This window comes from Trachemys scripta, chromosome 2, assembly GCF_013100865.1.
Source record: "Trachemys scripta elegans isolate TJP31775 chromosome 2, CAS_Tse_1.0, whole genome shotgun sequence".
Classification (NCBI taxonomy): domain Eukaryota; kingdom Metazoa; phylum Chordata; order Testudines; family Emydidae; genus Trachemys; species Trachemys scripta.
Genome location: NC_048299.1, coordinates 98,976,426 through 98,993,680, shown reverse-complemented (window position 1 = coordinate 98,993,680; position 17,255 = coordinate 98,976,426). Strand labels below are relative to the sequence as shown.

Below are 17,255 nucleotides of genomic sequence, written 5' to 3'. Positions count from 1 at the left end.
AGAATAGTGCTTTTGGTCTATGGTTTGAAAGAACGGATTCATCTTTCCAACTCCCCCACCCCCAAATCATAATTACTATTATATTATTTTCAGCTTGGCCACTGCATGTGAAGTCCACCCCATTTGCAGAGAATGCAGTGCAAGGCTTATGCAACATTCCCGTTCTACTTAAACCCTCAACATAGGACTTAAATGGTATATACGTTTTAACCCTGTCTTCTCTGCCCAGGAGTAAATTTCTCACTGAACATAGATATTAAGTCTATACATCATACTGGCTGGCTTTTTTTTCTTTTTACCACTTACATTTTTGCCCTCATCAAATTCACTCATTTTATTTACATCTGTAAAAAGGATTCCACATTTTGCATTTTGTGTTCTAAAGGTTGCAATACATTTTACTCATCCATCTTCTCTGCGCTCTGGAAGAATGTTCAAGTTGCAACCACAGTTGGATCTGTCCTGTGATTGAAGAAAGCCTTTCTATCATGGAAATGCCATTCCCAACAGAAACCTGCAATGAATCTTTTTCTGACAAAACATGGCTTCGTGATTGATAGACAATAAATATGAAATCAGCCCTCTGATGCATTGTGTGTTTGGGGACTGTGGGGGAGAAAAAACATATTCTTTTACAGAAAGAAGAGGGTGTGGTGTATTAGGGAATATCATATTTGTATAAAAAAGCGGGGTGCATTCTTTGAGCTTGGCTTTCTGCTCTTGAAGGTGGGGGGTGTCGGAGAAAAACACAGTGAGAGAAAAACATTCCTGGAGGGGATTAATTTTTAGGTGACTCAAATAGACATTTTGATCCCTTCCATCTGCAGGTGGCATGTTTTAACTTGTTAATATATGGATAGCAAATTCCCTTTTGCCTTTTATGTTTGGAAAATTGCTCATAGCCCACACATGGCTATGTAATTGGGAGAGATTGTTCATTCTTGCCTGCAGGAAGGCATTTCTCTTTCTGCTGAGCTCGAGTTCCAAAGCAGAGAGGAAAATGCTGTCAGAGAAAGAGCAGCAGAATTCCTGGTCTGGCCATGGGTTTGCTATAAAATGACCATTGAAAGATGTTCATTGCATTCAGGGTGCTATGTATTCTGTGGTATGTGGGATATCGATTCTGCAGTAAGCCCTTCCCCTCTAACTCCCAATTGAAACTGGTGCAGTATTCTGTATAATAGTAACATTTTGATAGCTTTGAGTAAATTCACATAGGTGTTTTTTTCAATGAATTATATGCACAGAAAATAAAATGATTTATACCTTGTGTTATTTAGTTTTAAACTCAGTGAAAATCTCAATTTTGGAGTGTTTTTACTGCAGTACAAATAATTAATCATGAGAATACATATTGCATTGAAAAGTGATGTAAGATTGCATGGGAGTTCCTGTGAGTTGCTTTGAAGTCACTGAATGCTCAGCATCTCTGAGCATCAGTCATTTTATTTAGGTGCCTAACGTGAGGTACTTACATTTGAAATATTTAGCTTAAACCCACCTGTGTCTCATCTACCCTTTTAAGGGTTTTGAAATTTGTGGATGACAAGCATATTATATTCCTCTTCCCCCATATGGTTCATGTGTCAAGCAGGTGTTTGAACCAGAATTGACTAAAATTATCTGATGAAACAGGTAGAGCTCGTTGTATGCTGGAATTTCTTGGTTATGGAATTTACCACAGAATTGTGCTTCAGAATTTGTATCATACTGGCATGTTACTAGCTATCAGGTACTGCAGATTTTGGTTCATATTTTTTCTTAGTGGTTCCTTCAGAAAGGCGTAGCTGTGTGCATTATTTTCTATCCTTTCAAATACTGTTCATGTACAACATGCCACCATGGAAAATTGGTAAGCTTGTTTATTTACTGTATGTTAAACTGTGGGCGTTTGACGCTGAAGATGTTAAATAGCAAAATTTAATGACTGGCACTCCACATTTCTGTTACCTTAACTGATTCCAGAACAGGTTGTCAGGAAGAAATTAAAGGATTTTAAAATGAATAAGCTTTCTTTTACTGTGGTCCCAGTCGAATAATTTCTGTGTTGCTTATAAATTTCAGCTGTAGTAGTTGAGGGGCTTTTGTTTTGAATGTTGCAACTATCTCTTTGGGTATTAAAGGTCCCTTAGAACTTTTAATGAGCATTGCTGTGCTAGGCCAAGTATCCTGGCCATATTCCAACATGAGTAATTGCATTCTACCTATCTCAACACCCCCTGTAATTTTAGTTAAATCTGGCACTGTTCCCTTCCCCCTCTACTAAAAGCAGTTGTGTAGAGTTGCTGGCTCAATATGGCTACCAGATCTGCACTTCACGCTATAAGTCTGTGGGTGGGATGAACGGATTTCGGTAGAGCATTGGCTTTATTGGGAAGAAAAAAAAAGATAATGGTGGCAGCTATGCCAGGGCATGGTGCAAATGGGCACAAGGAAACATCCATCCTCCAAGCCATTTTGAGAGAGAGACTCACTACAGATGTTTAACCCATGCTACCACAGTGTGGCTCTTTGTCACCTTCTAGTGGCTGAACCTCTGATAGAGGTTTATGAGTCAGCTATTGCTTCTAAATATTGGACCTGGTTCTTTGACTCAAGTACTTGAGGCTCATGCTTTTAAATCTCGAGACGCTGGGTCATTCCCCACAGATGACTTGCCATCATTATAAAATGTTGGGAGCCACTGATTTAATGAGTTACAAGGGATAATTATTTATTTATTTATTAATTATTTCTTAAACTTGCATTAGTATGTTCTTTGGGACTTGGTAATTCCTGCTCTGTACTCTCACACGTGTTGACAACTGAAGAAAGTCCAATGGGCTAAGAGAAGTCACACACACATTGCTTAACTATTCTATGAAACAGTTTACCAATTGATATCAAGCTGAAATACAACTGTATATTTTCAGTTTTTGTGGGTTTTTTTTAAAGGACACGCATAGGCTTTATTACATCATTTACAGGGAAAAGGACTTAGGTCCCAAAATTTCCCTTTCAGTGATGCTTGGGCTGCTGAAGATTCATATGAAGCAATTATTAAAAACAATAACAACAAAACCCTATTAGAAGGCTAGGTTATCAGCTACTCCCTTTCAACTTGTGTCTGCAAAAATGCCTGGTTTTTTTTTTATACATGTTCCACTGATTTTTAAAAGTATTTAGGCATTGCTGGGTTCAACATAGCAGCATTCTAAGTCAGTTAGATCCTTAGTCTCATTTTCAGAAGTGGCATAGGTATTTAGGAGCCTAAATCCCATTGACTGTCAAAATATGGGCCGTAACCACTTGTATCTACAAAAGTGGGGTTTGTGAGAACAAATTTACAACTGATGTAAATGTATGACCCTTATAATGCAAAACCAAATACACATCCTCCTGAGATGACATATGTATGGGACTTACCTTCTCTTAGAAAAAGTAAATTGTTGGATTTAAACTGGTTGAGAGTGTAGAAAATTAGAACATTAGGTTAGATGATAAGTAAACCTTGCCATAAGATATGCAACAAGATGCTGGCTGTAAAATTAGTTTTTAAAGGCATCCAGATATAGTATAAACTATGGCTACAATAAATGATAGGAAATAGAAAGACAGGACTAAATTATAGGGTAGTGTTTATAAAAGGAATAGTTCAGCTGAGGTGTAATTTCAGTGAAAAATTCATAAGGTATCCTGCTCATATAGGATCAGAATTACTGAAGAAGATGGGTTCCTAGAGTCAAAGCCTTGTTCACATAAATAGTTCCATTGTAGTCAATGGGACATCTCAAGTAAGAAAAATGAGCAGGGTCTGACCCATTGCTATTTAAAAGACTCATAATTTCTGACCAAAGATATGAATCAATTAAACACAGCCATGAGCTGATAAAGAGCAGAATAAGAGTAATAGCAAATACCTCTTAATAGTCTGTAAGCTCCTTATTTAGGAATGATTGGTTTATATTGACTATGAGCCATGGTATGTCATAACGACACTTTAGCTTAATCTTAAAACAGGCCAACAAGTGTTTGCACATGCACTAAGAATGAATATGCATGCAGAGCTTCAGTGCCTATGTTTGTAAATTTGGCTGTAAAGGACATATATAATATATGTTTGTAGAGTTGTAACCACCTTGGTTCCAGGATATTAGAGAGACAAGGTGGGTGAGGTAATATCTTTTATTGGACAAACTTCTGTTGGTGAGAGAGACAAGCATTCAGTCTAACACAGAGGTCTTCTCCAATGTGTAAGGATGTAGATGATTACATACAGGGTAGGAACAATTAATGAGACTGTATTAAAAACAGTATGAGACTTCCAAAAAACCTCTTGTGCTTATTGCATTTCTAATGAAGCAACCCATTTTTGATCAAATGTACGGGGTCAAAATTTCTGTATAAATAAACCTGTATAAACACACCAAAATAAATCTGTAAAGAAAGAATTTTCTAGGAAGTTACACTTTGGTAAAGGAGCCAAAAACACAAATAAAAAGAGAAACTGAAAACTGTAATTAATAATATCTGCAAGAAGCCTTTCTCATGCAGCAATAATTTTTCCACAGCAAGATAGCCAGTATTGTGAGAGACAGTTGGGGGAGATTGCATGGGGCTTACTTAAGGTATACCTATATGGCTGTCAAGGGGTTAAATATTATTTCTTAAATGCTGTGTAGTAATGAATAGAAGGAAAGCTTTCCTAATTGTAGTGAAGTATTTTTGGAATTTGCCCCGTCAGTTGGTAATATTTCACTAATTAAAGCAACCCTTTGTTTAAACCAGGCTGACAAGAGTTCGTCTGGAGGATTGGCTGTTGGACAAGCTGAGGTATGTTCATTCTTCAGCAAATCAACCCATTTTATGAAATGACCTTTCTGAAGTAATGCTTTTAACTTAGAAGAAGGTAATCACATCTGTGAATTCATTATGGTTTCTGTGCTGCTGTGGGTTGCAGGCTGTAAAATGTTTCACTCTATTTTACTGCCCAAGTCCTGTGTGTAATGAAAATGAACCAAATAAAAGAAATATATTATAGGCACAAGTATGACTGGAAGGCACGTAGAGTGATTGGATAGCAAAATGCCTGGATTGTAAATGTTTGCAGAGGGAATGTTTGCAAGTTGGATGGGCAGGGCATGTATTGGTTTCCTACTGAGACCAAAATGAATATGGCCATCTGGAACACTCGCGTCCTAGGGGGCCATGTACTCTATGGCTGTGGTTTGGCGACCAAAGGTCACCCCATGCCAGACTAGCTCCATGCTTGAGAACTATGGATCTGTTCTGAGGGAGGGAACTACATTCATTTGCAGAGATAGTTTGGGGCAATGTAAATAAAATTAAAAATTGTAAAAGCTTTATACCCCTGATTAATGGTAATGTACAGAATTAATGGCTGTTATATATTAAAGCTATTTTCTAAACTTTAGACATAAAAATGCTTGAAGAAATACATGCAATACCATATATTCCATTGATACAGTGTGGTATATTTGTTGAATTCAGTTGTTTACTTTGTTCAGTGGGTTCCTGCTTGTGAAGAATACCAGTTTCCAAGATCAAGGAAAGACTAAAACTGCTGACTGATTTCTCAGTTCTGTTCAAGATACTTTGTATACTTTTTTCCTGCCAATGCATACAGCTGACTCAGTGTTTCTCTTAACAAGGTATTAGGCCATGACTTAGTAGCTTTCTTTTGTGGCCTTTTTTCTTCATTACAGACATAGGGTCAAGACTTGGGAAGGCAATTTTTTTTATTGCCAGTAACAGCATTTTAACACTTATATATCAGTTTCCATCTCCAAAACATTTAAAAAATATCAGTTAATTAATCCTCAGTAGCCTTATGAAATGGGGAAGTACACTGGATACGTTTCAAAGGTTCATTCTTGTTTTAGAGTTCATATCAAACTTGCTTTGATCTGCCGGAGTGCGCAGCCCTGCCCCTCTGGAGCGCTGCTTTACCGTGTTATATCCGAATTCGTGTTATATCGGGTCGCGTTATATTGGGGTACAGGTGTATTACTGATTCCAGCAATATTCCCGACCTTTAACAAGGAATGCTGCTAGAAGCAGTGACACCTCTGAAACTGATATGAAATTTGGAGTGTACCCATTCTAAGCACATCAGTGTTGTCAACTTTCTTGATTTTATTGTGACTCTCACATTATGTCCTTTTTTCTTTCTTTTTTGAAGTAAGTTTCTAGCCTCAGGGTTGCAGAGGCAGTCATGACTCTTAACAATTCAAAACCCAGAATGCAAATAAAAAGAACCCAAAATGTAGCATTCTTTAAAATCTCATGATTTTTAAGACAGTCTCATTATTTTGGGGGGTCTGATTTCATCATGTCAGCTGAATGTAGAAGACTGAGGGGAGACATTTTTTCTCCAGAGATCTTAATAAATATCAAAAGTTTCCTCTCCAGTTACCTTGCTATTTGATATTTGTTAGGTCTACAGGCTGGACTATATAAAACATTAGATAAGCAGTTCTCAAACTGTGGGTTGGACCCCGAAGTGGGTCATGAACCTGTTTTAATGGGGTTGCAGGGCTGGCATTAGACTTGCTGGGGCTGGGGCCAAAGCCCGAGCCTCACCACTTGGGGCAGCAGGACTCGGGTGGACTCCTGCTTTGGTCCCCCTTCCTGGGATTGTGTAGTAGTTTTTGTTGTTAGACGGGGGTCACGGTGCAATGAAGTTTGAGAACCCCTGCATTAGATTAAACCAGGCATTTAATCATTTAAGAAACTATTTGATTTGCAGCAACTTGGTTGCAAGTGTTTTGGGCTTCCTTGGAGTCAGAGAGGAGGCAATTATGCTAGGACATCTTTGGCTTGAAAGAACCACAGAGCATGTGAAATTTGAACAGAGATGCTACTCAATGCCTAAGAGGAAGAGTTCCAGAGCTGAGACCCTCTATTTTCATAATGTTACCCCATCAAAGGTAGTTGGCCTTGATGGAGGAAAATGAGCAACAGTCTATGGAGCATGTTGGTAGGTAGCATGAAAAAGTTGGATTATCAAGAGGTTTTTGGGGTTGAAAAAAGATGGAATTGGGGATCCTGTGGGGGAAGTAGTAGTGTGTTGCACAGGGAGGAGGAGCTAGAAGTCCGAGGAATGGAAGGATGAAGTGAGAAGAAAACAGAAGGATCTGGTTGGGTTGGGAAGGAGGAAGGTGAGAGGAAGAAGGAGAAAGCAAAGAGACTTGAACTTCCATAGTCCCTTTGATCCTAGAATTTCAGTACTTAACAAACATTAATTCACCCTCACAGCAGTCCCTGTGAAGTAGCTAAGGATGATTATTAATTTGACAGAAGGGGAAACTGAGACACAGTTTTAGTTATTTTTTTTTCCTTTTTAGTAATCTGAAATAAAAGTTGCATTTCATGTGTTTGTGGCTTAGGCTAGGTGCTCAGTTGGTAAATGGATGGGTTTTTGCCAACCCTTCAGATTCTTCCTGTGATCTGAAAGGCAGGATCTGAAAGTAAGATTTTCTTTCTGACTTGCACATCATCACCAGCAAGCTGGGTGCAGCTGAGGTGTATGATAAGTATAGTTAGAATGCATTTAAGTCACATGACTCTGTAACCTGAGTTTAAACACGCTGCATTTGAAAATGTGCAGCAAATGTCGATCTGTTTCTTCAGTGTTGAGTTTAATGAAAAAACTACAAGGAGTACTTATGACAACTTAGAAACTAACAAATTTATTTGAGCACAAGCTTTCATGGGCTAAAACCCACTTCATCAGATGCATGGAGTGGAAAAAAACAGTAGGCAGGTATACATACACAGAACATGAAAAGATGGGGGGTCAGTGCTAATGAGACAATTCAGTTAAAGTGGAAGTGGGCTATTCTCAACAGTAGAATACTAAGGGAGGAAAAATCACTTTTGTAGTGGTAATCAGGCCAATGTAAACAGGGTGGCCCATATCAAACAATTGACAAGAAGGTGTGAGTAACAGTAGGGAGAAATTAGTATGGAAAAATTAGTTTTTTAGTGACCCATCCACTCCCAATCTTTATTCAGTCCTAATTTGATGGTGTCCAGTTTGCAAATTAATTCCAGGTATGCAGTTTCTCATTGGAGTCTGTTTTTGAAGTCTTTTTGTTGAAGAATTGCCACTTTTAAGTCTGTTATTGAGTGTCCAGGGAGAATGAAGTGTTCTCTGACTGGTTTTTGAATGTTATAATTCTTGATGTCTGATTTGTGTACATTTGTTCTTTTGCATAAAGACTGTCCAGTTTGGCCCATGTACATGGCAGAGGGGCATTGCTGGCACATATCACATTTAATGAAGTTACTCTAGATTTACACTCATGGGTGGTGTGTGAACCGCTGGCTGGAGTAGGCTAGCTCCCAGTCCGGCCCTTTTGGCCCAAGGCACTGCTCCCCGTGCTGGAGCCCAGAGGCCCCCCCCATCGCGACTGCTGGCCCCTGCCCCAAGCAGCGCCCCCAGCCCCGGAGCACCAAGAGGGCAGGCGGTGTGGCTCCAGCCCTGGAGTGCCGGGAGTGCGGGTGGCACGGCCGCAGCCTCCCCAACCATGGAGCATTGGGAGGGAAGACAGCGTGGCTGCAGGCTCCGCAGCCCCGGAGCGTCTGGGAGGGCTGGCGGTGCGGCTCCAGCCCTAGAGCACCGGGTGGGTGGGCAGCATGGCCCCAACTTCCCCAGCCCTGTAGCGCCAGGAGTGTGGGCGGCGCAGCCCGATCTGGGGCCAATACATCGGGGGAGCCACAGAGCGGGAAGCGGGAGGGGGAGTCTGGGGGCAGAGCATGGGCGGGGCCATGCCTGGCTGTTTGGGGAGGTACAGCCTTCCCGAGCCTATGATACCTGCCATCGGTGTTTACACTGATGAAACTCACAGGAGACTTTGTCTCTGAGTTAATAAGTGTGTTAATTGTAAGCGGGGGAATGGTCCCGCTATTGTGCGGAACTTTCCTGGCTTCTGCACTACCCCAGTGAAGTGGGCTAGCGAAAGGATCTGAGTCCTCGCTCCCATTCCCTTTACCCAGAGGCCTCCCTGCCCTTGCGGGCTCTCCTTCCACTCTCCTGTCTGGCAGAGTCCTCGTAACCCCAACAAGGCTGGGCCCTGGGGGGCTCAACCCCCAACCCCGCTGTGGTCACCTAGGACAGGGGCTAGGGTGTCCCCACTCCGGGGTACCTTCTCTGCACTGGGCACCTCCCTGACCCACTGATTATTCCGTACAATTTGAAGCAAATACAAGTTGTTTAATTAACAATTAATCTAAAGAAAAGAATAAGGAAAAATGGGAAAAGTTAAAGGAAAACACATCACCCCGCTCTGTGGCAGGGAACATCACAAACAGTGTCTCTGGACATCAGGGCACTTTGCAGTCTGTTCCTTGTAGGTCCCAGGTTTCCTTCTCAGGCCCTGGCTGTGCCGCAGGTATGCTGCGGGTTGGACTCTTGCAATGGTGGTGGCCACACACCTCCGGGCTTTGAGTGGTGGGACCCTTCTTCCCAGCGTCATCCCCCCGTCAGGTTAAGGTCCCCCTCCCAGTCTGACCTGCAAGGGCCCTTGGCTAGGGGTGTCTTTCTGTGCTGGGCCCTTTGCCCAAGGTCCCACTTTGGCTGGCCCCACTTGCTCACCACACCTGGCTCTGTGGCTGCAGCTCTGCTCCCAGCACAGGACCTGCTCTCCCTGGGCTGCGTCTCTGGCTCTGTGGCTGCGCCTCTGGCCCCTCTGGATCTGGCACGGTTCTGCTCTCCAGCTCAGTTTGGGCCCCTGCTTTCTCCTTAGCTCGGCCCCACTCAGTCTGACCCAGGCAATTCCAACTCACCCGGAGGACGAGACCCACACTGGCCTCCTGTCTCGCTGATTAGCCTGCCCACCCTGTCAATCAGGCTGACCTGGAGCATTGGCCTCTCGCCATTGTTCCTGGGGACTGTCAGTCTCAGGCTCCTGATTTCCCATCGACCCTTCCCCTTTCAGTGCTGGGAGCTAGCCAGCCAAAACACCCCCACTGAATGTTAGTAAGGGGGCAACAGTCCCCTTACATAATGATGAGCAGTCCAGAATAGAATCCAGCTGTCCTGTTGCTGTGTTGGCCTCATAGGATAACAGGAGCTAATTAAATACTTAAAATCATATTTTTTGTCATGAAGTGAGCAGGTGTGGTTGACAACAAGCAGGCAGAAGATTGGTTGAGTAAGGAGGTGCCATATTTATGTAATCTCTTTTCTGAAAATAATCAGTTTAACACACTTGCCCAGGTCATACAGCTCTGCATTGACAGAGCAAGGGATGTATAATCATTTTAGAAATGTGTCCATCGTATCTGATTTCTTTTTCCAGAAATGTTTTAGACTCTTAAGTTAAGCATGAAGATCACATTCAACTCTCTTGCATTAATTCCTGGCTCATTCAGATAGCTGGCAGGGGAGGACTCAAGTGTGTAGGCCTCAGGCTAGTAGAAGCTGTTGCTTTCCTGGATGAGTTGGAGCAGACAGCCCCAATTATCAGCATTCTCTGCTAGTCAGCCAGAGAACAGATTTGATGTCATCTGTGAAGACAGCTGTTTTTCTGCCTCCTCTGCTAGAGGAAAGGGGCTGGAAGGGAGTGGCTATTAATAAGGGAGGTGGAGTTCATTATGAGAGAAGAGAGAAGGCATTATCCCACCTCCCCAGTATACTTAGTGAATTTTGTAAATGGATATCGTTAAGGGTGGCAAGGAGGCAGCTGATCATGATTCAAAACAATCTGTTTCAAACAATCCAAGGGCTTTGGCTATAAAAAGTTGATGATGAATAGAAGTAAATACAATTTGATGGCTGTCTTGATGCAGACATGTTGTTTACTATAACTCAGCATGCTTCACCAATCAATTATCTAATCCCCTGGGAGTACAGAGAAAGCATTAGATCATATACTTCAGCTGAACATTATCTAATGCATTAAATTTAGTATGAGAGCCCTCTGCAGCTTAAAGGCAGAGGCTGAATTCTCGCATGACCAGCACTCAGCCTTGCTCATGCTTCACTATAGTAATGTTCCGCTGAAACAGCTTGGGCTACGCTGCTCTGCCATGAGGATGCCACTGCCAGGGCCTGAACAGCTTGTGCGGTATAGCACTAATTCTGCCAGACCTCAAACAGTAGGGATACTAGACCTGCTAATCTGAGAAAAGGAAGGAACGCGGAGATCAGAATAAGAGGTTTAGTTTCCTGTTTGTTGCAGTGCATGGCAAATCTGCTGCCACCAAGCTAATACTGATCCCCTGTGAACATTTTAAAAATTGATGCAAGTTGTAGCAATTTTGTTGGACAAACAATATTTTGAACCATAAACACTTGGTTTGGTTATTTTGTTTGTTTATGGATTTCAGTAGAAAGGTAACACGACCTGGTGCCCAGCTCCACCATCCTTGCTTGTTCAAAATTCTCATCAATGTCACTGGGAGTGTTTTGTATAGCAAGGACTATATAGCATAGAATTCAGTCCATGGTTAATAACAGCAGAACACAAATATGTATGTATGAATGCTCCCTGCTCCATGTCACCATTTAATAAATGTTTTGTGGTGTATGTCCTCAGGGTGGAGGGATGGCTAATCTCATAATATGAGAGAAAAAGGAATAGGTGATTCATTAAAAAAAATTGTTGTTGGCAAAGCAAAATGTTATTCATCAACATGCTCTCACAGGTTTATTTTAAAAGACCACACAGAAAAACCGGGAAAAAATACAAAGATAAATAGATTACCATAAATCCTCCAATGACCAGTGAGAAGAATGTAATTGTATTCTAGGATAGAATTGGTAACTCTGCACTGTCGATTCGGGAGTGGCACTAAAGTTAACTTCTAAAGGAGACATGAATATAAAGAATTTGTTTGTGGTAGTTAATGAAATAGTTTTGTTTGACCTGATTTATCTATAATGGTTGTGGCTTGAAGTGACATTTGCAAGGGAGTAACAATGAAAACCCAGTTGCTAAATACACAATTTCTAGCTAGTGTATTATAAAATTAGAGATTTTTTGAGCCAAGATACAGCTTCATTTTCTCAATGTAGAAAAAAATGCAAACAATACAGTATTTTTAATGGCCTAGGTTTTCCCAGTTAGTCTTGAAATAAACATTTGAATAGAGAATAAATCCTGAGTACCCCTGTTTAGTGAGATTCAGTAAAGGAATAGATATTTATATCAATTAAAATAAAAAATATAGTAATATATTAGTTAAGGTTGCTTCCATTAGTATATGTCATAAAATAAAAAATTTCAGAAACAAGGAAGTAAATAAGTTTAAGAACATGTACTTCCTATCATATATTAAAGTTGTAAAATTCCAGTCACACACATTTTTCAATATAGTTTCATATGCAAATCACTATCACTAATAGCCTCATAATCCATACAAAGAATGCACATTTAATTACAGCTGCTTATGTAGTGAATTCCATGCTTTTGAGGTGTAATATCTTTTTAACGCATATTTCTTCAAATCTCAGCCATACACAGGGGAATGGACTTGCAGAGAGAGCAGCATGGTGAACAAGTCTTGGGTCACAGACATTGGCAGTCCTGAATTTATCTCTAGAAAATAAGGACTTGTCTCTCTGATATAGACGGTAGTTCACTGTAGTGTGTCCTAAATACGAAAGAGCAAACATTTCAAACACATTATCCCCTTCAGATTGCAATTCAGCCCCACCTCTGAGATTTCTGATGAAGTTGATATTTTAGCTGAAGTCCTGTTCTCCACTATTTCTGTTGTGGATCGCATGAAGGCATAGAATTGCCACTGTCAGGTAGTATATCACTACTTCCATGGATTTTTAAAAGATCTACTGTTGCTCTCAAGAGAAATGAGGAAAAAGAGCCATCCAATGATTTGTATTGTCTTTGATTATGAGCTTTGAAAAGGGTTAAAATATTTTGTGAACCAAATTTAGAATCTAACATGCATTTTCCTCACCATTGCTTTATCAGGGATACTAATGAACAACCTATTTCTATGGCAATTTTAGATTCACCATTTTCATTCAGCTGGTCACACACAAGTTAAAAAGTCTGTAATATGTTCAGATTTAGTTATTTTCCCTCTCTTCCTTTGCAGAAGAATTCGAAGGTTTCTTTCTGTTCACTGAGACTATCCCAAAGTAGGTCTTATTATACTTTCTGATTAATTGATTTCTCTGCTCTGTTTGGCTGATTGTAAATATGATCACACAGGCCCTGAAAATGAAGAAAATCAAGATTTTATTTTTATTTCCTTAAGAACAAAAGTGATCTGTATTTTTTATTGTCTCTCCTACCCTTGTAATGAAGCTCTGTTTAATGGAATGTTTTTTATCTTTAAAGAAAAAAATGGTCTTTGATCCTATAGGGTGGTGTTAGCTTCCTAGAACCGCCTTTAGGGAACATTAACCCTGCAGACCCAGAGGATAAAAAGCTTTAACAAGCATGTAAAAAACATTTTTAAACTGGGCTAATTCTGCAAGGGAGATGTACTTAAAGTATTTTGATGGCTTGATTAGTTTTGAAATTGCCCAAAGATTTGCAGATGCTTTTCAGGTCATGCAGGAAGAAAAATAAAATCCTTTAACTACTGTTTGTGACTCAGAGAATATGTGAACAGTTTTGGTGAGGTTGTTAGCTAGGCCCTGATCTACACTAGAGTTAGGTTGACATAAAGCAGTTTATGTTGATCTAACTCTGCAAGTGTCTACACTAAAATGTTGCTCCTGCCAATATAACTCACCCACTACACCAACTTAATAACTCTACCTCCATGAGAGGTATAGAGTCAACGTCTATGTAGGTAGGTCGACACAGTGTCAGTGTAGACACTGTGTTATTTACATCGACTGTTGTTGCCTTCCAGAAGCAATCCCACAATGGCCACCTTGACAGTTAAATCTGTGCAAGTGCTCCTGGTGAGGATGCACATGGCCCACACGAGGAGCGTAATGTGGACATACAAAAGCGATTTAATTACTGCAGCGGCTGTACGTTGCTGTAACTTGGGTTGACATAATTTTGTACTGTAGACATACCCTAGAAGTGTGGCATTTCCATGCAGTATACTTTTTGGCTACATATTTTGACTGGAGGGCTTGAGCCCAGAGGCTGTAAGACTAATGATGGGAACTACCTGTGAATGTTGAAAGGAAAATCTTTCATCCCTCTTATAATGACTTTGGTGAATTTTTTCTCCAGTAAAATAGATTTCAGCAGGTTTGTGTGGAAGTCAGGTAGTAAAATGTTTCTAATCTAATAAAGTGGAACTTGGGGGCTACAAACCTTAGTCATATGAGAAATCAATGGGCCATCACATGAGTCAGGTGCAGTATCAGAATTAGAGCTGAAGGAATGCAATGTTACTTGTTGGTTAAATTCTCAATTGTAGGATTCTCAAACCCGGGATTTAAGTACTTATGAACCTTAGATACAATTTACATGTAATGCAAAATCTCATAATTCAGGGTATAAACTAACCCACTAACTGACTTCTTTTGTGGAAAGATTATTTCCCCATTTTTTTCTTAACACTTTCCTGTTAAGCCTCTGCATACTGGAATAGATGGATCATTTCTCTGAAGTAGTTTGGCAATTTTTACATAATTTAATGTGCACCACAGGATTTTTATGGTGGTTAGCTAGAACCAAGCTCAGTTAATTTGAAAGACAGATAAGTTTGTTGTGGAAGCCTGATATTAACCTTTTAAAAATGATGATCTACCTTTCCCACAATTGTTCGCTATTGAATCTTTAGCACCATACTCTACAATTTGCTATAACAATATAGCTCTAGAAGCTTATCATTTATTTTCACACATTTTTGAGTTTTACAGTGTATAAAATATGAAGGTAATAAACTGTACCTTCCCAGGAAACTATAATGATTTCAATAGTAATTATACTTACAAAGAATAATGCTAATTTAAAAAGAACTAACTCAGTCATTGAAGAGGAAAGGTTCATGTTATTTTCCCGTAAAATTGAAGTGATTAATATTGTGAACTTTAGATTAGATAATGATTACTATAGCTTTGAATCAAAATTCTCAGAAATACAGGACTATTTTAACACACGTATTGATTACTGCTCTTAGCAGCAGCTGTTATGCAAGGTGAGATAAGGATAATCAAATATTCTTCAGGGCAGAAACAGATTGCAGGCAGGTAAGAGGGGAAACTGAATAATTGGCTAGGTGAATTTTAGATTTCAGTTATGTCCTTTTGAAGCACCAGGTGGTGGCCCATATTGGAGGTAGAGTACCAGACGTGATGAACTGACGGCATAACCTGCCATGAAACACACTATATTGTTATCATGTTTGTTTTTTCCATCAGGTTTTACTGATGAACAGCTCTATCTCATACTGTTATTGAATACTGATGGTTTATGATTTTTCCAATTTATCAGTATAATTTTTGCACTATTGGGATAGGGTAACCAGATGTCCCGATTTTATAGGGAAAGTCCTGATTTTTGGGTCTTTCTCTTATATAGTCTCCTGATTGGTTAATAACTTAGGTTGGTTAATCATTAAATCACACAGGGTTTTAATATCATGTGCTGCAAGGAGACGTATTAAAGAGCCACTTGCAGCTCTCAAGTCTCAGTCTGAGTATTGCTGGATTAGATGGTCTAGTGGTTCCTTCTGGCTTTAAACTCTATGACAGAGGTAGGCAACCTATGGCATGCGTGCCGAAGGCAGCACGCGAGCTGATTTTCAGTGGCACTCACGCTGCCCGGGTCCTGGCCACTGGTCCTGAGGGGCTCTGCATTTTAATTTAATTTTAAATGAAGTTTCTTAAATATTTTAAAAACCTTATTTACTTTATATACAACAATAGTTTAGTTCAGGGGTTGGCAACCTTTCAGAAGTGGTGTGCCGAGTCTTCATTTATTCACTCTAATTTAAGGTTTCGTGTGCCAATAATACATTTTAACGTTTTTAGAAGGTCTCTTTCTATAAGTCTATAATATATAACTAAACTATTGTTGTATGTAAAGTAAATAAGTTTTTAAAAATGTTTAAGAAGCTTCTTTTAAAATTAAATTAAAATGCAGAGCCCCCCGGACCGGTGGCCAGGACCCAGGCAGTGTGAGTGCCACTGAAAATCAGCTCGTGTGCCGCCTTCAGCACGTGTGCCATAGGTTGCCTACCCCTGGTTTAGTTATATATTATAGACTTATAGAAAGAGACCTTCTAAAAACGTTAACATGTATTACTGGCACGTGAAACCTTAAATTAGAGTGAATAAATGAAGACTCGGCACACCACTTCTGAAAGGTTGCCGACCCCTGCTCTATGAGAATGGGGCCTTATATTTGTAACCAGAAACTATAAAGCCTAGCCTGCCTGTCCCACACCCACAGAGGTACTAGCTTTTAACTCACCGAAAAAGATGTGCAAGTATGATTTTTTAAAATAATTTCACCTTATTAAATGTAACAGACCATATGCTCAACTTCATTATTCAATTGCACTGCCTTACATCACTGCACTCCCCCCATTTCATGCCATTAGTTTGTACACTATCTAGCTTGTAAGTTCTCTGAGGACTTCATACTTGTCTGCACAGCACCTAGCTGGTGCTCTACAAGCTGTTAACTAATAATAATTGCCCAGAGCCAGGAGTGACAGACGCTGCCTAAAAGTGGGGGGGGGCACCAGCACCCAAACCAGGGCCCCACCCATTGCATTGCCCCTTCCCCCCAAGGCCCCACCCTTTTCTCCTGAGCCTCCACTCCCATGCCACCCCTTCTCCCTGAGACCCCCGCCCCCACACCACCCTTTCCCCGAGGCCCTGCTCCTTAACAGTAAAGAATTCAGATATGGGGGCATCAAGAAAATAGGAAAATATTACCTCAAAATTGTTATCCTCCCAATATACTCAGACATTCATTTTTATTTTACACAGACCTCACAAACTCAACTAACACCAAACTCATTGGAAATCACAGTTTTCAGAAAAGACAAAAAGACCTTGAACGATTTACATCCACTACAGTTGAAGTTCACCAGCACAAATTCTATGCACTGCCTCAAAGTAGAACTGAATGCATAGGTAGGGTTGCCAACTTTCTAATTCCAGTAAACTGAACACCCCTTCCCTGAGGCCCCACCCCCACTCACTACCCCCCCCCCCCCCACACCAGTCACTTTCTCTCCCCCACCCTCGCTCATGTGCTCATTTTCACTGCAAGGCCCAAACAGGCATATTTATTGTTTTGACAGCTGTATTATGCTAAGTTCAGGTTTTATTTGTTACAGGATGCTAGAGCTGGCAA

The 17,255-nt window shown here is 40.5% G+C and overlaps 1 protein-coding gene across 8 annotated transcripts in view; it reads left to right on the top strand.

Annotated features, from left to right (window-relative positions):
* The window catches only part of TNS3 (tensin 3), a 423,008-nt gene that overhangs the window by 120,367 nt on the left and 285,386 nt on the right, over positions 1-17,255 (top strand). For 6 of the 8 annotated variants that reach the window (XM_034761310.1, XM_034761304.1, XM_034761301.1 and 3 more), the window contains exon 2: positions 4,768-4,812. The exons of the other annotated variants lie outside the window; for them this stretch is intronic. Coding sequence is in view for 4 of the 6 variants with exons in the window: in XM_034761304.1 (XP_034617195.1) it covers positions 4,768-4,812 (45 nt within the window). In the remaining 2 variants the exon portion in view is untranslated. The remainder of the gene's footprint in view (positions 1-4,767; positions 4,813-17,255) is intronic. 8 annotated transcript variants of the gene reach the window in all.